The sequence below is a fragment of the Mastigoproctus giganteus genome, chromosome 1 (genome assembly GCF_048544385.1).
Source record: "Mastigoproctus giganteus isolate SK-2022 chromosome 1, ASM4854438v1, whole genome shotgun sequence".
Lineage (NCBI taxonomy): Eukaryota > Metazoa > Arthropoda > Arachnida > Uropygi > Thelyphonidae > Mastigoproctus > Mastigoproctus giganteus.
This window is the reverse complement of record NC_143575.1, coordinates 250,182,060-250,203,779: the sequence shown is the minus strand read 5'-3', so window position 1 is coordinate 250,203,779 and position 21,720 is coordinate 250,182,060. Positions and strand designations below refer to the sequence as shown.

Here is a 21,720-nt window from a genome sequence, read left to right as displayed (position 1 = left end):
CTCGAACTCATGTCTTTTCCGCCCAGTGTAGGGAGAATGGGGATCCTACCAACTGTGCTACCCATGAGGGCATAAAAACAGTGTCATGTTGAGATACCGCTGTTTCTTGGAAATTGTCCATCTCATTTGAATCATCCATCTTTTTCAAAAATGGCTTATCCTCTCCTTTCTTTTTGAAACTTATAAATTTTACTGATGATAAAATTCAAGAACAAAACAAAAAAACTACATCATTAGCTATCTGGATGGTACACATTTTCCTCTTTCTGTTATGTAAGAATGCATTCATATGCTAGCTAAAATGCCCCACTGGAGACAGACAAGGCAAGTACAATTGCAAGTATATTTACAGCAATATTAATTATTCATGATTAATATTTAAACAGGTAAACTTAAATATATTTCAAAATTTTTTGTGGGAGAGTTGACTGAATTGACGAGGCTCATCTTCAGAGGTGTAACATAACAGCAATTTATGGTAGAGGTGAATGCAGGTGAGAGTAGCTATGAAAGTGAGTTATGCATCAGAAATTTTCTTTCAGTTTTGACAATTTTCCAGATATCTGAACAAAGTTCAGCTATCCAGAAAATTGTCAAATCATTAGTATAGATATGTGAAAATGTTTGCAAACAAAGGCAAAATGTAAATTTTTGCTTTTATTTCAAAATGAAGGCAAGCTGTATATTTATCTTACTTTTTTAATAAAAATTCAAGGCTAAAGCTTCACACTCAGGAAAATTTACAGACATATAAGTTAGTGCAAATGCATCATGTCTGTAAACAGTAAATTAACTAAAAGTTATTTTGGTGTCATTTCATTATATCTCATATTGTGATTGCCTTCATAACAAGTTGCCTATTTGGTTATACTTTGAATAAGTAATGCAAAGCTGTTATACTATCAGGATACATACCTACCCACCAATGAAGGGCCAAATAGCCCTGAAACAGCTGTCTGGGTAGTGGTATCCACTGAGAATAAGCAACAGTAGTCTTCTCTATTGGGGAAACATTACTTATTCAAAGTATAACCAAATAGGCAACTTGTTATTTGTTCACTATATAAGAAATAGTGAAATTATTATTATTATTATCCTTAGCCATTTGGTGCAAGGAAGCCTGAGGCTTTTGCTGCACCGGCCAAAAAAAAAAAATTCTGTGTTACCCAGAGAGAGAGAGAACAAGAGTCAAAAATAGAAGGGAATCAACAAGGAAGAGATTGATTGATTGATTTGGTAGTTGTTGGCGCATCGGCTTCTGTGGCCATATTGCACCTCCCAAGGTTTTTGCAGTACTTTGATCCAAGCCCGAGGCGGGAATCGAACCCGCGACCTTTGGGCTGCCGGGCAGGTACTTTACCCACTCGGCTAGCCCGGTCGGCGACAAGGAAGAGAAGAATGATGATATCCAGCTCAGGACCCTGGGTGTGCCAAGCCCATATTCACCAGAAGTGAGCCCCTGGTATGATGCCATTATAATAACTTCAGTTAATTTGCTGCATATAGACATTAGCATTAGTAGAGGCATATGATGCAAGAAAGCAAGCTTATGCAGCATCAGCCAAAAAAAAAAAAAAAAAACACTTCCATTTCACCCCTACGTTTGTTCGAAATACCTGTCCAGCTGAGCCTTAAATTTATTTAGGCTATCAACTTCCACAAGGGATGGAAGTCTGTTCCACCAACCAACTACCCGCTGGCTAAAGGCAAATTTCCACACATCTATCCTACATCTGTCTTTCCTCAATCTGAATTTATGCCCTCTCAGGTGATTAATCTGAGCAAGAAGAAGAATCCCATTGGCATTGAGCATGCTCAAACCATTCAAGGCTTTATACACCTCTATCAGATCACCTCGCCGCTGCCTAGTCTCCAGTTTCTTCGTAAGAGCAACCCTTTGTTCCATTCACTAATCTTGTTGGCCTTCTCTCTACTCTTTCCAGCAGCTCTACATGTTTCTTGAAATGAGGCCTCCACACCTGTATACAGTACTCAAGGTGCCTTACGTAATTTGCAAAACTTAAGCCTTTCTTATGAAGAAAGGCTTAAGTTTTGCAAATTACAGTGTTTGGAGACTAGGCACCGGCGAGGTGATCTGATAGAAGTGTATAAAGCCTTGAATGGGTTGAGCCTGCTCAATGCTGATGGGATTCTTCCTCTTGCTGAGAATATTCACCTGAGAGGGCATAAATTAAAATTGAGGAAAGACAGATGTAGGATAGATGTGTGGAAATTTGCCTTTAAGCCAGCTGGTTGGTGGAACAGACTTCCATCCCTTGTGGAAGTTGATAGTCTAAATAAATTTAAGGCTCAGCTGGACAGGTATTTCGAACAAACGGAAGGGTGAAGTGGAAGCGTTTTTTTTTTTTTTTTTTGGCTGATGCTGCGTAAGCTTGCTTTCTTGCATCATATGCCTCTACTAATGCTAATGCTAATATCTATCATAGGCTTCTGTGTCACATGTTAATTTATATGTATCCCATGCATTTTTCTTCTCTGCCATATGTCTCATTAGTTCATCTGACATCCATTTAGGCCTAAACCTTGAACAATATTTCTTAGTTGGTATGTAAAGCCTAGTAGCTTCCAAGATAAGTTCTTTGAATGCTTCCCATTTTGAATTTGCTGTTGATAACATCATCAGTTGGGACCCACTGTATAGAATTTAAATACTATCTCAGACCATCGTAGTCACCTTTACGAAAGCAAAAACCCTTCCCTTTACCTCTTTGAGTAAATCCCACTTCAGCACACTGTGATCACTGCCACCAAGTGGTTCCTTTATCTGCAGATTCTTAATGCATGAAGAATCACTACTGATAATCAGATCAAGAGTATTACTCCCTCTAGTTGCCTCCCAAACATGCTGATGTAGAAAACAATCATCCAATAAATCCACAAAAGCCTTGCTAGTGTGTGAGTGACCAACCCACAAATTCCAATCAATATCTGGGAAATTAAAATCCCCCATTATAAGACTCTCTGATTTACTGGCCCACTCTATTTCTCTGTACAGTTCCTTATTATACCCATCAGAGTCATTAGGCCTATAGCACACTCCCACTCTCAATTTTGATCTCCCAATGCTTATGTCACACCAAACTGACTCGACACTGCACTGTCCAGCGATGTTAACTGGCTTCACTTCCTTGGATTTTATGTGTTTCTTAACTAATAGCATAACCCCTCCTCCCTTCCTATCCTGTCTATCCTTTCTGTACACATTGTACTCCCCAAATTACAGTTCCTTATATCTGTGTGACACCACATCTCTGATATCCCAACAATATCTGCCTTTGATGCTTTGAGCAATACCTCAAATTCATCAAATTTATTTACCAAACTCCTAGCATTGGTGTACACGCAAGTATACATGCACTTGTTCCTATTCTTAGCTACCCTAACACAACCCATGTGTTTACTTGTACCGCAATGACTCCCAGCAGTCTCTGAAATATCCTGCATCTTGTTTTCCAGGCTTCTGATCATTCCAATAGAAGCAGTGCAAGAAGTGCAAGTCTATTAGTCCTTGTATCCCCCCAAGCTAGCAGTGTTCCGACCCATCAGCAAATATTCTTGTACCCTTTCTATTTAAGTGTAACCCATCCCTGTAGAAACAGTCTCTCCTGTTAACAAATACAGACCAGGCTGAAAAAAATTTTACCCCTTGAGCCTTGCACAATCTTTCCAGGGCCGAATTGATCAACAAGGCTCTCATCACATACTCCCTCCTATCGTGTCTGGGCAGAATTGCAGGCACTTTCAGATTAAACCCTAATTTATGGCTTTTTTTTTAACATGATGCATTTGCACTAACTTATATATCTTACTTTCTTTTGTATTTTAAGAACACGTTTATACATAAAAATATTTCATTTTACTCAGAGGATTCTGTCTTAAATATCCTATAATTCAGCGTTTCCTTAATTTTTCAAGACCACAGATCTCCTATTTTAACAGTGGTAAAACTATCATGCCACCAGGTTTACTACTGCAGGGACACTCAACAATTGGTTAGGTATGAGCATTAAAGATCATGTGGGAGCTGTCGGAAGTCTTACAGATCACCCAATTAGAATTTCATCTCTGCAGACATCTTCTCATACAATGTTTATATATTTTTTTATATTTTAATGCTGAAGTTATAAACAACAAAATCTGAAAATGTTTATTAAAAACATATAACTAGAAAATTCTTCAGTTACATACGTTCACAGTGAGAGTTTAACCAAAGATCTTGTCTCTTTAATTTTTCTGCTTTTTTGGTTGAATTTTAAAAATATGAATGGGGAATTTGCAATGGTAAAAAACAAAAACAAAAAATAAGAATAAGCAAATGTATACTTAATATGAATAAACATTTTACTAGATGTGTCTGTTTCTTATTTATTACTTTACCTTAGAAATTACATCCTGAAGTTTTGAATACTCCTCATAACTTGTCCTGTATGTGTACATTTTTTTTTTATCTTTGTGGGCTTTATATGATATGTATATATATTTACATTTTCAAGGTTTTTTTCAAATAGTGTGCCTGTTTATGAACAAATTATCTTGAAATCTTCCAGTGAGTGCTGCAATCTCTTATTTGTGTTTCTAAATATTTCTCGACAAAGCTGATAATAGATGGCAGCACCAAAATAAGTTTGAAAATCAACAGATTATACCTGTTAACTCAGCTGGCTTTAATTGAAGAAATTCTCTGGAATTCAGATCCAGAAATTGATGAAATTAATGCATCAAATATTATTCAATAACGGTAAGTTTTTTTAGAATTTTATATGTTGGGCAATCAAATCAAAATAAGAACAAATTAATATTTAAAATCAGGTACAAAGTTTTTTTTTTTTTTTAGAGAACTTCAGAATTCCATGAACTAGCAGCCATCCTGTGGACTGAAACTCAGTCCACAGGATGGCTGCTAATTCATGGAATTCTGGGAAACTGCCTGCTAAGTCCATATACAGTTGGCGAACTCACTGCTGAAGACATTCGCAGTGTGGAATGCAACTTTTAGAACTTCAAATAGACCACACTTCTGGAATATTTTGCACAATAATCTTTAGCCTAAAGATAGTTTTAATTTAAACTTTCATTGTGAAAAGTATGAAACGTATAAAGTATGCATTAGCTATTTATAATTTTGAGGTTTAAAACTCTCACAGTGTACTAGTTTCTGCTTATTCACTATGCTTGTTGTTTTAAGCCTTTTTGATTTGGCATAACCAATTTGTTCATAGAGAATGTCAGTAAAACATTAGTAATTAATTCTTTTATAAATGGTTAGATGTAAAATTAATTGTGAAATATTGTTATTTCAAAATGAAATAAAAATCCAGAGTGCGAGTTTTACATAATTTGAAATTTAATTTAAAGTTCCCACTAAATTTTCAGCTATCAGTTAAAATTTATCTCTATTAATAAAGTAAAACACCTTATAAAAATACAAAATAATAAAAACAACCGCTTGTATTTAATAATGAAACAAAATGTGAAAATCAAATATTCATATACAAATATTTGACTATCAAAATAATGGTGCACCATATAATGGAACATTCAAGCTAATGGCACATTGAGATCAGATGTTTACATACAGCACAGATGTCTTGTAGTGGCAAAAAAAAAAAGAAAACAGCAAGTCACGTGATTACTGTGTTTGTTTACATTCAGCATGTTGAAAGTGAATTCTGTACTGATATCATGGATTATACCACGTTTTTACATTTATTTTAAATTAAAAACCCCTCACCATGGCTCCTAAAGTTAATGAACCTAGGGAAACCGTTTCTAGGGAAAAAACCTTGCTACCTCAGACAGACTAACTCAGCCATAGAGTGAAAAAAAAAACCCATAAAAGTTCCTCGCGTCATTGATGAAATTCGAAATTCGGTGTGGGGAGGATGGTGACATTACTACTGTGCTACTGCACAGACTAAACTTGATATAATAAAGAAAATAGAATGGGGCATAAGCAGGTGTATTAATGGCAACATATAACATTGGGTCATCGTGTTTATGTATTTTATATGCAGTTAATTTCTTTATTTCTTATTTAGTCTCATTATTTCTGCATTTAATATATTAAAAATAAAACTTTCTAGATAACGGAAAAATCGAAATAATGGCACCTTGAATCCTTGAAGGTGCTATTATTCTGAAAGCCTACTGTACCTGCATTTTCTTCCAAAGACTGAAGTGCCACCACATATATAAACAAGTACATTGCAAAATAGCATGCACACTGCTGACAATATAATAATACACCAAGCCAAAACCAAATATCAAATTAAATAACAGCTGATAAAAGACGAGCTGTGCCAGTGCAAGAGAATATAACAAGTAAACATTAAGTAGATAGTATACCAAGAAATAAGTAAGACTGTTTAATACAAACCCTTCCACAAGTTAATCACCCGTAATGGATGGATGGACCGGACAAGACACAGACACTTTTTTCTACTTTGTGAAACTTTAAAAAATAAATATTCATATTAAAAAATTTTTTTACTTTGTCTCTCCATCATTACTGTGATGTTCTCTGTAGTTTTATGAAACACGAGTGGGGATCCATGGAACACAGTTTGAGAAACAGCACACAATATTAAAATAAACTTGTCGCCATGCATCTCATAGACAGCAGTGATGTTCTCTTTTTCAATAATTTAAATAAATTACATAAAATTTATAAGTGACACTTATAGTTCTAAGTGACACTAGAAAAGATGGAACACAAAAAAAAAATGTTAAAAACTTCAAATTGAACTAAATTAAATTAATAATGTGATTTAATTTAATTCAATTCAATTCATAAAGTGCTATTATAGCCAAAATTTGGTCACCTACCTTGGAAGTCAATATGAGTAAAAAAAAAAAAAATAAATAAATAAAATTAAAATAATTTTAAAATTTGTTGGGCAACATTTAACATGACTGAAGAACCCAAGGATGCAAAAATCATAGGCTTCTTGCGCAATTTCAGGATCCCCGTTGGCTGGAATAAGCACACATCAGTGTCACCTGGAATATGATCAACAGGGACCGTGGCACCCGCATACATCCAGTCTTTGAGCCTCTCATAGTCCATGAGCTTGGCTGCCACCTATGACGGCATTCACCCATCTCAACTGTCTCCCTTCCTGTTTCTCCCTCGTCACCGTTCGTAACTACCCATAAACCACTCTTCCCTCCTCTGTGATGACCTCGTGCTTACGTACAGCTACAGCACATAAAAACAACCACTTGCCAGTGATCAATTAGTTGAAAAAAGGCTATATACAGTAGCCAAAAGCTTCTATATATGTTCTGAATTTTCTAAATTTAATATATGTTATCTCCTAAATATCTGTGCCTTGTGTCAGTTTTTTATGTGTTACTCTCTCACTTACTAATTAAATTCTTTTCACTTGGTCGGTGCAAGCAAGAAATCACTAAACATTTAATGTACTTGTAAAAAATTAATTTCTGGGAATAAATAAAAAATCCAGAAAATAATTTAAAATAATATTTAAATTTACATGCAATCACAATGAAGGCAATTCAGATGACTGGTAGTGAATACATTACAAGTTTCTCTCTGATATTTCTGAAAGGAGATTCCTCCATTCTGCTTTAATTATGAGCAAAATTACTGATTACATCTTATAAATTTAAACAGCTATACACTTCCAAATTGTCTTGCAAAAATATCTACTTCACCACTGAATGAAGCCATATCTGAAGTAGATTAAAAAACACATATTTTTTTTTCACTTTTCACAGTGCTTTTATGAAAACCAAATGTGTTATAATCAGTTTAAACTTCTAAGGAGTTGTGTACATACATTGTAAAAGTTACAAATTTTTCCAAGTGCAGTAATTAAAAAAATGAAAACTGGATTCCCAGACATTCAATTACAACCTTTGTTGTATATATTAATGTTCATTCAGAATGTCTGTTCATCAGTAAAACCGTATAATGATTTGCCTAACATAAGACAAATTCCAAGAGGGTATAGTTCCTGATAACATCCTGTCTACAAAACACGGAAAGCTGACTTTACTGGAAATTGGACAGATTGGTGGACTGTCAGGGGAAGGAGAGCACACCTTTGATACCATAATTGTTGGGATGTTATAGGTGATATGTCTTTAGGTGTAGCAAAGTCCACTGAACTGGAGGTACACCACTACACCATCTTGTCTTCGGAGCAGTGCATCTAGCTGTGTTGTTAAAGTTTACACCATTCCCTCCACATGCATGCATGCACACACACAAATACACACAATTAGACACTTGTAAAATGCCATTTCTTCAAAAGGCAGCACGTTTATGGGTTGGTCCTCAAGGAGTGGTATGCAGGCTGACTTTCTACTGGTCAATTACACTCTTTCTCTCTCTCTCCCTCTGGTATACTCCCTAGATTTTGGGAATATCTAAAAACAAAAGAAATATTACATTAGTTTCTCAAACAACATACAAATATTCTTCACTCCTGATAATAAATGTAGCATATTATAAGTTAGTGAGATGAATTATATGTCTCCATTTTTTTCTGAGTCACTGAAATATCTTTTCTGGAAACCCTAGTTTTGCCTAAAGAATATTTTGAGAAATATTCTTTCAAGGTAACCGAAGAAAACAACATTGCCATTTTATTCAGTTCCCTTGCCAAACTTATCTTAATGACAGACATAAAATTACAAAGGAAGGAGATGTCCAGAAAGTAAGGTACATGAGGCCCATTTATTGATACAGAGATACAACGGTAGGTATCATTGTGGATTGGTAACAAATTTTTTCCACAGAAGATATTGTTTCAGTGGCTGAAATGGTGTCTGAGATGAAAAGGTCTCAGCAGTACTACTTAAATCAGTAAATATATACAAATGTAAAAATAGTAAACTCCTATTGCAAAGAATACTATTTTAACAAAACTTCACTATAATGAAAATATTTCTGAGTCCCAGATAACTTCCCTTAAGATTAGCACTTTGTAAGTCTCATTTGAGTGAAACAGGTTCATGAAAAATTCAATACAATGCATTATTTTTGAAGTCCACTGCATAAAGTGTATTGGTTGATAACAAATGAAAAACTTTGCAAAAAAACTGACTGACATCATATTGTATATATGGCTATGGGAGGATTCACTACAAGAAAAAAAACGAAGTTTGAAAGATATGGCAAAAGAATTCAGTACCACATACTCTACCATTATTTTTTTTTTTTATACTTTTGAGTGATTATGCTAAAATACATTTTTCTTCTGTTGTGGTGTTCAAAGGTACTATAATTTTTTTCCGTTCCTTTTTTTCACTCCTGTGTTTTCTAGAAGAAAATCAGAGAAAACATATGAAAAGCAGATATGAGACCATAACGAAAGAGGCCTTGTGTTTTTATGATTACATTTTTCACTTTAGAAACATTCCTGTAATAGTTCACTTATTCAGCAAAAAATGGGTCAGAATCAGTAATCAATCAATTTAATGAAATCTGAATCCACACATTTTCAATTATGTTTTAGCTAAAATTTTATTCAGCTAAAATTTAACTTAAATATACTTTCATTTTACTTATCATTTTTACTATGTTAGTACAGATTTTGTTATTTTATTTATTATTGATTTTAAAGTTGATGTTTATGTAAAATAAAGTTGAAATTCCTGCTACTTCTGTATACAAGGTGTGGAAATATGGCAATAAAGTGCCTGGACTGGTGCAATAAAAAGAACACAAAGTGAAGGGGCTTAAAAATGGTTTTATATTTATTCAAAGTAATCACCACTTAACTGAATGCATTTATTACACTGTTCTAAAAGTTTCGGAAACAAGTCAGTGAGGTTGTCCAAAGAGATGATGTTCAGTTCAGCAATTATGTTTTTCTTTATGTCCTCAACATCCTGAAATATCTTTCCTTGGAAAAGAGGAAGAAGTCTGCTGGTGCTAGATTGGGAGAGTAGGATGGATGGTTGATCTGCACAATGCATATTTAATCAGAAATGTCTGTCTTCACAAGTGCAGAATGGGTGGGGGCATGGTTGTGCAAGAAAAACCAGCTGCCTTTCTTTCAAAATTGCGAAGTCCATTTCCTCGCTCAGGAAATGGACTTCAATAGCCTTTGAAGCACCTGTACTCAGCATTGACTCTCTTCCCATCAGGTACAAATCCCTTGTAGATTACACCCTGTTTGTTGAAAAACATGATCAGCATCATATTGATCCTGGACTTGTGTAAACGAAACTTTTTTGGCCTCGATGATTTTGAAGTCCATTGCATGCTCTGATGTTTCATCTCTGGATTGTTCTGAAACACCCAATGCTTATCTCCAGTCCTCATTTTGAGAGGTTGACTGATGTCCACTTCTTGGGTCAACATGAATACAGTCCAGGAAATTATTATTTTCTTGACAAGTCTGGATGAAGTCTTCGCATAATGACACTCTTCATTGCTTCTACTCATTCATGAGGCTGTGTGGCACAAATTTTGCACTGACCTTCCTTTTCCATAAATCTTCATGCAGAATTTGATGAATCATTAACAGCCATCGTTCTGAGGGTTGAATGAGAAACTTTTACCACAACTTCCTGAATTTTTGCAACTCTGTCCTCATTTTGAGAGGTTGACTGACATGACAAGAAGTGGTCATATTGACCACTTCTTGGGTCAACATGAACATCCTTATATCTATCTTTGAACTACTTATACCATTCAAACACACTAGTACGACTTAATGTTTCTTCAACATAATTGGTTTATAATGTTTCATATGTTTCTCTTTCAGATTTTCCCAGTTCAAAAAAAAATTTGATATTTGTTTGTTGCTCTCTTGCAAAATCATGACATGGATCATTAACACTACTAATGAAACTGGTTGTTACTTGGAACCTATCAGCCTACTGGATAGTCTATGTACCACCATCTGTTGGAGGAAGTTTGCACTACAACATACCACTTCTGTTTATTTTCTGACTCATTGAATGTGATTTCAACAGCACCAGTCCAGGAACTTTATCGCCACACCTTATATTATAAAAGTTCAATAGAATTTATCTGAACAAATAATGATTTTTTCTGAAATTTCAGCCACATTCATTAGAATGAAATTTTGGTACATCAAAATGATGTACTGAAATCAGTTTTTTTAACGAGATTTTACTGTATATATGGCCTGAGTGGTCAGGAGTGGAAATGCAGTAACACATGCTCTTTGAGCAAACCATGGTTCAAGCTCATGACTGCTATATATGATTAATGATTGTATTCGTGATTTATTGTAAACTCCTCTGACTTAGTGATCATGCTGGAGTATAAACAAGATCATATAATTATGAAATTGACTACAGAATCAGCATTAAAAGGTCTTCAGTTTCGTATAAAAATGAAAGTAACGTCTAACTGGTAATTGTTCTGCTTTCACCAATACACAAAAATTAAATTCTAGAAGGCAGTATACAGTATCTAACCTGGGGTTAACAAACAAATTCAGGCCATGCCTATATGCAGTGGAAGTAGCAAAACTTTCAGACTCAACCACTTTTGACTTTCTGACTGAACCACTATTAGGTCTGCAGAGTGGTATGTATGTGCAGGGCCAGCTCTAGGATTTGTGGGGCTAAGTTCAAAAATTGTCAAAGGCTAGGTTCAGTCTATATGTGTGAGGTTGGCAATCAGTAAACAAATAACTTTTTTTTATATATATATAAATAAATAAAAATAATAGAATATTTAATATAATTATCGAAATAAGAACATTTAAGCATAACTTAAACTTAAAATTTATAAACTTAAATATTAGATTTACAAAACAAAATAAAATGCAATTATTTTAATATCCTGCATAGAGGCAAGTATATTAATCTAGAGATGAGACTGCCATGTACATTATAAACAAAGTGTAAATCAAAGTATCGTCTTCAGTATTTAATAATATTATTATAACCACAAATGTTATTAATCTTATGTAATAATTATCAGATTATTATATTTAACTAATAAATGTAGAAAAAAATTTTAACTATAAATACAAATATTCATAACAAAAATTATCCCACCCATGCTGGCTGGCTGGCTGTGTGTGTGTGTGTGTGTGTGTGGTGTAGCATTGTTATGGAGAATGATGATCACACATTTTCACAGTATCAACACCCGAATAAACAGCATCTCTTATTTACTGAGTTTGTGAAAGCATTGGATGGCATTAATCATCTCTTCTTGCAGGAAGAATTCCACCATTCATCTTGAAGATCAATGCACATTGTACCACAGCAATATATTTTTCTGCTCACAGTTTGTTCATCATACATAACTACTAATTTATGGTGAATTTCTGTGAATGTGCTGCCTTTGACATTTAAAAAATGGATAATGCTTCTCATTGTAAAGTTTGATTCACCTTTCTATTATTGCTGCCATATATTTGTAGTGATGCCATTTGCACATAAGTAAACTGCAGCCATTATCAATCCACTGCAGAATGGAAGCCTCCTCAATGATTCATGCTGATGGAAATGGACCATAATCTGCAACACTGGTCCAGTGTGGGTTGGCAGATTGACTGTATTTAGCAGTCAGAGGCTTGAACCTCGGTCTACTCAAAGAGCGTGGGCTACTGCTCTCCAGCTCCTGACCACATGGCTACGCAGGCCGTTTGCACATATGTATATGTGTATTATACTTATGTGCTCTTCTGCCTATTCCTGTGCATATGATTACTCATCAAGATGTGATGAAATGTTGCTTTATATTGTGCATATGTTTCTGCTACACCTGTTTGCCTTACTTTTTGGACACACCTCATATAATTAAAATTTTGTATATAAACTTCATGTTGAAAAAGGTTTAATTCAACTAAGTGAAGTATTACTAAAGGCCTTAGTAATACTTGCAAATTGATGCAATTAAAATACTTATTCAGCATCAGCTTCAAAAAAAAAAAAGAAGAAAAAGTAAATATTATGTGGTCCATTCATTCCTAAAATTTACATAATAAGCTCTCTGATTCTAAAAAAATATGTCATTATTTATTCCAATAGTTAGCACTATGGCTCAAAGAGAATTTTCTTATCCAATTTACAGCTACTCTTCCTTAATTTAAATGTGAGGTCCTCTAGTTTGTGCTAACTGCAAAAGAAAAAGATTATTCGCATTATTTATTTTACTAAAGCTTTTCAAGGCCTTAAATACCTCAGTCAAGTCATCATGCAGACATTAGGTCTCAAGCCTCTACAACTTACAAAACTGAGGTGTCTGTAGGATATATTTGTTGTTACTTACCACATTGTTTCAGCAGATCTATGATCTATATGTTTAATAGAATGGGTGTTCTGCTCAGAAGGATGTTAACTGCCTAAGTTTGTTGCTTATCAAGTAATAAGTTAATCTGGGATTACTATCACCCAGACTTAAAACCACACATTTTCCAATATTGTACTTCAAACTCTAATGGGTATGGAAAAACAAATCCAAGAGTAGATTGATTTTATATATATCATTTAATTTTTTTTCCCTTCTTTGGGATAAAAGGCAAGAAATAGATGAAATCAGGGCCATGCCAACAAATGGTTCAAGTGGTGCACTGCACCACAGCGACAAAACCTAAAAGGTGGTGTGGTGATTATCATTTTTAAATCTTTATGTATAAATATTTATTACATTCAATAATATTGTACCTGTTTAACATTTACTAATACTAAAAACTATATTTTCATTTATGGTTCAGTTTATTTTCAACAAATATTTTTATGAGTCAGAATTAAAACATAAAGTAGTAACAAAAAAAAGTTTGCACCATGACAGCAATACACCCTGGAATGTCCCTAGTTGAAATGGTGCATTTTGTAATTTTATTCTTTATTCTGACTCTATAGTAGACAATGCAAATCAAATAACATCTTTAGTAAATCTAAGTCTTTTGCAGAAAATGAATACTGAAGCAGATGGACAGTGATTCTTTAATCATACAGTGTTTGTGCACAAAGTGCACAAACAAGATATGATTAAAGAATTATTTTATGGCTATACTTTCTCCAATTAAAAAATAGTTACTAATGTACATCACAAGTGAATATTATACTCAAGTTGACACTGGTGTAATAATTCTTATTACAAAATTGATACTGGTATAATAATTCTTATAAACATTTATATTTTTAAGTTTTTATTTTTTTTATGGGACAATACAGAGGGTTAATTAATAGGCACTTTTCTGACCAACCAAATAATTCAGGTTTTATTGAAGCAGCATACCTTGTTTGCTATTGTTTATTTCAACTTTTGTAACATCAGCAAAATTTGAAGTAATCACATGGCCACATGTTTTTTTAGATTTGAAACTTGATTGATTTGTGTATGTGGATATTTTTCAGAAAAAGCAAGAAATTAAAGTTAAATGAATGTTTCAATATGGGATAAAAAACAAAAAAAACCCCCTCTCAATTAGGTTTGGAAAAATTCAGACTTTGAAGCTTGTAAAACTATGATTTATAATATTAGTGATGAAAATTCTGTTATGTGTAAATTCTGTTGACTAAAAATTTCACTGGAATCAGTGAAGGAGCAAAATAATATTATCCTGCAATGAAAACTACGTATATACAAACTATTGGAAGTATAATGCTGCTAAAATATCTGCCTAAAATATTTGTGTACAGTAAGTCCCCGACATACGTGAGAGATATTCTAGGACTCCTTATGTAAGTCGAGTTTTACGTAACTCGGGAATGACTAATAAAATGACTAATAAAATTTCTACTATATCCGTGGTATGCCAAAATTACAAAAACCACATAATATCCTCAGAAGAATGAAGAAAAATAGTTATATATTTTTCAATTAATTAGTTATATATACAGAAAATAGTTATATATTTTTAATTAGTTCAATTAAAAACTTTATCTGGGGACAGCGGTGAAGTAGCCAGAGTGGCACATAAGAAAATAAAACATAAAAGGTAGAAAGAAAGAATGCATGTTATTGTACGGTAAAAACTGATATGTATTTTGTAGCCTTGGTTATTATAGTTGACTTCATTGGAGCTGACACTTTACCGCTTCTCATATTCTTTGTCCTTTATTACTGTGTTCGCTGTTGACCCTGACAAATCTAAATTCCACGTGATACTTGTTAATGTTCAACCATTTTCATATATCCTTATTATTTTAATTTTCTGATTCATATTGATCGCTTTCCTTTTATTGGTAGATTTACTAGTACCACTGTCACTTATTCTCTTAGTTGGCACCATGATAATAGTCAAAATGAAATTTTCAGGTTAAGGTGGAAGCACACTATTATCACCTCACGCAAGCTCACATTTTACTAAAGCACATTTTTGGAGGTTACTGTGATAAAACAATAAAAACAATTTGCAGTTTCCGGTTTATTGGGCTTTTCTGTTGGTGCAATTCATTATAAATGGGTAGTAAACTTGATCTTATTGCATTTGATAATACCGATAACTGTAATTCTGTAGGTTTTTACATTATGGTGAAATGTGTGTCCCCTTCATATGAAAAAACCATAAATATATTTTCAGAATCTTCACTTCATTCCTATTTTTAAGTTTGTTACTCCATATCTCACTTGGGCAATTTGTGCGTGCTGTGTTCGTCATTACTGATTGCTTTTTTTTAAATTTTTTACTGTTTTAAATTTTACAATCCTAAAAAAAAAAAAAATTATGTAAGTCTGAATTTACATAATTTGGGCTTATGTAAGTTGGGGATTTACTGTATATCATTTGGTGGCATATTATAGAGAAGATAAGAGAAGATATATATTTGGCGGCATATTATAATGGTAAGTGACTGTTGGGTTGGTATGGTTGCCGAAAAGCACGGGGGGGGGGGGGACTAGAATTTGTAGCAATTAAAAAATATATATATTGTTTAATATGTAACACACATTTTCCAGTTTTTTTTTATTCAAAAAGTTTAACTCAAGTTTCCTGAATGTATACAGGAAACTATATCTGAATGAACACTACATACAGGAAATTTTCATTTTTATTAAACGATAATTGAGATAATACAACTTACTTCTTGATTTTCTCAGCAACTTGTTCAAATCTGTTTCATCTGGAAAGTAAAATTATTTTAATAAAATTTAAAATTAGTGCAACTATTTTAAGAAGAAAATTTCAAAAGAGTATAAAGCAGGAACCATCACATTACTAGAATAAAGCCATTAGGTATTTTTGCAAAGTAAAATGGAAGATTTTAGAAGAATCTTTGCAGAATTCTCTAGGCCATAAAGAACTAAAAACTAGCCTTGAAAAACATTTTACAAGAAGAGATCCAGTTAATTGCTATAAATATTTAGATAAAAATATGATTCAATTATTACAATGGTTTAATAAATAATGTTTGATGATATAGCTGAACTTGAAGGAAGTTCAGGAGAAAGCTCAGATTTTACTACCAATTAGAGACACAGTAAAACCTGGTTAATTTGAAGTTAAAGGGAGTAAAATACATCTCTTTTGATTTAAAATGGGGGTTCAAAGTATCTGTACAAGTTAAGAATGTAGCAGTATTAATCAAGAGAAATTTTTATAAGTCTAATACTAAAGAATTTTTGCAATTTTCACCTAAAATGTTAAGGAACTTTTAGCTTTTTCATGACAGACAACTGTCTATCATGAAAGAAATCATAAATCACATGATGATGTGAAAAGACAATTAATGTGTTAGTCAACATGAGAAAGATAGCAATTATGCTGTGGAGAAATTCAATCAATTTCTTACATGTAATAACAGATTGCAAAGTTTCATTTTTTCCGCCATTGCTAGTCATAATGTACATAAGCTGTATGTTAAAATATGCACTATGTTGTTATGTATAATTGTATGTAACTGCTGAAGGGAGAATATCCACTTCTTATATATTATTTTCTGTTTAATACTTATAATCAATGCAACAAAAGGTGACATTTCTCTCTCTTTAGGCCCATTTCGCACCAATGAATTTCACTTAGAGAAATTTTTTTTATTACAGGATAATAAAATATATGGCAGCTATAATTACAGGCAGTTCTCGCTTTATGAGTTCCTGGGTTTATGAATTTTTTCCCCCAAGTATCAAGTATCAACAAAATCGAAAATATGAACATTAATTGCAAAAAATGAATGTTAAACATTCATAAATACCGCATTCCAAACCACGTGCATAGCTATACAATACAAGTGTACCCCGTGTTACGATATTAATCAGTTCCAGAGACACTATTGTATCGTTAAAATATCGTAATGCGAAACCAATAACACATTGTGTTTTTTGGTAATTCGTTTCAAGATCTCGGAAGTTGAAATTTTCGCTGTATAACTAAGCTATTTATCTCTCTAAAATGTAATTTTAGAGGTCACAAGCATGACCTTAAGGCCATATAAAAGGTTGTGAGCGTGGTTTGTAAATTGTATTAGTTACCAATTCAAATCATTAAAATGCACTACACTTTTATCATCATCATATGTTCCGTTATAAGAACCAATTTTGAACGGCTTTGTGATATTTTTCTAAAGCACATTTCTGGAGATCATGACCATAAAAGAATAAAAACAATTTGCACTTTCTGGTTTATTGGGCTTTTCTGTTACTGCAAGCAATTATAAACAGGTAGTAAACTCAACTTCGTGCATTTGCGAAAATGCCGATAGCTGGGATTGTGTGGTTTTTTACATTATTATGGTGAAATGTTTCCCCTTTACTGAAATCTTCAATTCTATAAAAAACATAAATAAATTTTCAGAATCTTCTCTTCATTCCTTTATTTTAAGCTTCGTAAACTTGTTACTCCACGCGAATCGTGTTAGTTGCAATTTGTATGTGCCGTTAAAAAATGCTTATGCATGCAGTCGTGAAATTTATAATTAAAAGAGATTATCTTGGAAACAAACGCCTCTTGAAACATTTCTGAAGAAGACGACTCCTTGTGCAACAAACTAATGAGTGCTGAGCCAATAATGAGTGATCAACAAGTGGGTATTTAGTCAATGGTGATGAAGAATAAACATTCTTTAACATTTGTAAGTTGTAAATAATTTGTCTATTATTATAATTTGCTTGATTTTACAGGCTACGTTTTCATTTCTTTCGATAAATCAATCATTATTTAAACATAATGATTGAACCATATAGGTGTTCCTGGCTATTCTATATTGTTGTCTTAAGACCTCCACCTCTGGTTGCAGCCATGATCTTGCTCTTTGGAAAGCTTTCCTTTTACTATTTACCTCTCTGCGGAGGCACCGCAGCTCTGGGGATCATCAGGGAACAGTGGTGGAGAGTGGATTTTTTCATTTAAAGGTACAGGCATTTGTAATGACCCCGGTAACAGTTCTCTGGTGCACTTGCTGGATCCAGCAAGTTACAGTCCTCCGCTGGGAGTTGCATGACAGAGATGCCCAGAGCTGCTATGAAGTTGTCCCAGTTATCATTTTCTATTTTAAATCTGTTTAGTGTGAGTTTGGGATTCAATGGTTGCTGTTGGATTCTAGACGTTTGGAAGGTTATGGCCCGGTGGTCCGAGGTGGTCCAGGCCTCCTGAACACACCAGCCAGAGATGTAGCCAGCCATCTGTCTGCTAGCCCAGGGTGATATCAATATTTGATTCCCAGAACATCAGACAATTAAACATCGCTCACTATTTTCAGAATAGCAGTTACACTCAAGTATACACAGATGGCTCTAAACTGGAGTGTGAAATTGATGCAGCTATAGTTCTGCAAGCCAGTATCAGCTTCCTCTGGAAAAGAGCATTTTCATAGTGGAATTATATGCCATCTTACTAGTCTTAGAGAATACATTCTCTTAGTTGCATTCTCAAACTGTTATATAAACTAACTATTTAACTTGCAAAAAATTCAAAACCAGTTAGTACAACTTTGTGCATATGATCAGCTCATAATTTTTAGTCAAATCCCTGAGCATGCTTAGAATCCCAGGAAATGAACAGGCCTACTCTGCTGCCAAAAGTGACTACAACCCGGTCTCATCTTCCTTCAAGATACCTGAAGTTGACTATAAACCCATTATATAACAGACCTGTAAAAGAAATGGTTCGTTGTTTGGAAAGAGAAAATGAACAATAAATTACTTGAAAACAAAAGGGAGCCCAAGCAATGGTTATCAAGCCTAAGAAGGAATAGAAAGGAAGAAGTCATACTCTCTAGATTATGCATTGGTCATACTCATCTAATGTCCAATTAGTTGCTCACAAAAGATGGCCCTCCACGCTGCAATAACTGACAATCCTTACTAGAGTAAAACGTTTTGTCTTAGAATGACCATCATAACTAAAAGAGTGGCAAACAGCATTCTCTTTTTGTTGTGATCAGCTGACATAACATATTCTAGGAGATTGAGAGGATATTGATGATCTCTTCATTTTTCTAAAACTGATCAGCAAATACCATTTTATCTTAACCTTCGTGTCAAAACCAAAAAGGTGTACCAAAAGTCTGTAATAAGTGCATTATAGCTTTAGGAGGGCCATCTTTTGTGAGCAACTAATTGGGCATTAGATGAGTATGACCAATGCATAATCTAGAGAGTATGACTTCTTCCTTTCTATTCCTTCTGATGCACCAATAAATCAAGGCACTTCAATATCAATAGGAATGGGGGTGTTTGTATTTAGCAAACCCCAATTATGTAATGCAGATCAAACTGCTAAAACATTTTTAAAACTTTGGAATTACAAAATGGTTCCCAACAATGCAGAAGGAAGAGAGTGCTTATTATTTTTGTTATTATTATTTTTTTAGAACTGGCACTTGTCGCTCATATCTGTAATGTTATTTGTCTGCAGAAGTGTGCATTTGCAGGCACTAGCGTAGCTACTCTTTTTGGGCCCCGGAGGCAAAGAACATGTTCGGACCCCTACTTAATGAAAATTGCAAAAACAGGAGACAGCCAAATATGCCAGGCCCCTAAAGGGCCCGGGCCCAGAGACAATTGCCTTGCCTTGCTTGCCTACATGGTAGCTATGCCACTATTTGTAGGCTGATTTGCACATTGTGCTGGCTGAAAAATCTGGAATAATTCATGGGGAAACTGTACTCCCTCTGACTGATATTGGGCAGGAGGGTAGGTTTTCTTGTTGTCACAATAGGAATCAAACCAAGAACTCCCTAAATGAGTGGCATCTCAGGATGTTAAACTGATCTCTTATCCATCACATGACTTTCCATCATGCTTAACAGTTTGGTCTACATGTAAAGGAAAGTTTCCCCATGTTAAATGTTCATGTAATTTTATATTTATAATTGTACATAGTTAATTTAATCCTGTATTTATAGCTTCATAAAATTTTAATTGATTATGTACATAAGCTTTAATTTTATTATTTTATTATTCTTTTTTTTTCTTATGATGTATATATTTTTAAATTTGCACAATCCAGATCTCCAAATAAGGGACTAGTGGTTAAACCACTATACATGGAGGACATTAATGGAACAGTGGATGATACACATTCATAAGCAGTTACATGTTTTTATTTATTTTTTCTCTTTAGTTATTACTTGTACCCAAAAATATGAAAAAAAAATTGAGACTTACCTACCCTATCACAGGAGATGTGCTAGCGTCGTATTTTGGTAGTTGCTTTTATCACAGATTTTGCCTGGTTGTTTGTTTCTGGACTTAGTTTACAGCCAGGAACAGTAAAGATAGAGACCTCTGATAACGAAATTGAAATTAAATCATTTGAAACTCAATGTTTTAACTAATATCAACTAATGTCAGCTTTAAAATTCAGTAATCATAACACATAAAAGAACTCATCCACTTATTTCGTGTTTTCTACAAAGATAATATTTGTTCTAGTAGAGCAAAATGAATAGAATTGACACAACAGGAAAACTGTTAACTGTCAATAATGAATCTTAACAATTAAGACTGTTAGCAATGTTATTTATTATAAATTTTTAAAAACATTATGTAACAGTAAAGTTTACAGCTTTATATTTTCTGTGATTTTATGCTTCAGTTAAAGGACCATCTAATAAATGGTAAAATAATTAACCTGAACCTAAAGAAGAAAACTCAGAAACTAAGATGAGTAAATTAAGTTGACTTTAATATATGAAATGTAATGAGTAGACTAATAAAAGAATCACTAAAAGGAAAGAGGTGAAATTTCTCTCTTTCTCCAGGTAATTTTTTTAATGTTTTCTTTACTCAATGAATTTTCTTTGAATTCATGTTAAGATTTTAACTACATCAGCACAACATCAGTGATCTGGTAATTCTAGTATTTCTTTCTATCAACTAATTATTATAAATATATGCAAAACACTTACGCATCACAGGTGCATAGCCAAAGGCTATGTACGCAAATAGTATGGAGAATATGTAAGTCTGTTTTCTTTAGATCACGGTTTTTTGTTGCTGGTGATCACCTGCAGGCCCAAGTTGCAACATATGTCCTTTTCCAAATTTATGTAACAATTTCTTTGTGTATATCTACATTATAAATTATGTTAACATAAGTTCCTCAGAGCAATAAAAAATTAATCATTTTTTATTTTTACACAGAAGTGGATTATTGTTGTTATTGATAAACAAAGTTTTGGCAGAAGGGGGACAATAACCACACTTTGTCTATCATATAGTATATTATTTGTGGAACAAATTTCAAGGATATACTGATTAAAAAAGAGAAAACATAAGTTCTTCCTTAAAAAGGTGAAGTGTTCAAGTGGGTTTACTTTTTTTCTCAAAATATGCTTGTGTTATAG

The 21,720-nt window shown here is 33.6% G+C and overlaps 1 protein-coding gene across 3 annotated transcripts in view; it reads right to left on the bottom strand.

Moving 5' to 3' along the window:
- Positions 1-7,832: 7,832 nt before the first annotated feature.
- LOC150091747 (cyclin-dependent kinase 14-like) overlaps positions 7,833-21,720 on the bottom strand; it is a 205,235-nt gene continuing 191,347 nt past the window's right edge. For 2 of the 3 annotated variants that reach the window (XM_090385502.1, XM_090385519.1), the window contains exons 17-19: positions 20,540-20,659; positions 16,018-16,056; positions 7,833-8,415 (exon numbers count right to left, since the gene is read on the bottom strand). In XM_090385502.1, coding sequence (XP_090241628.1) covers positions 20,562-20,659 — 98 coding nt within the window. In that variant the 3' untranslated portion in view covers positions 7,833-8,415; positions 16,018-16,056; positions 20,540-20,561. The remainder of the gene's footprint in view (positions 8,416-16,017; positions 16,057-20,539; positions 20,660-21,720) is intronic. The other variant, XM_090385511.1, reaches the window with a different exon arrangement.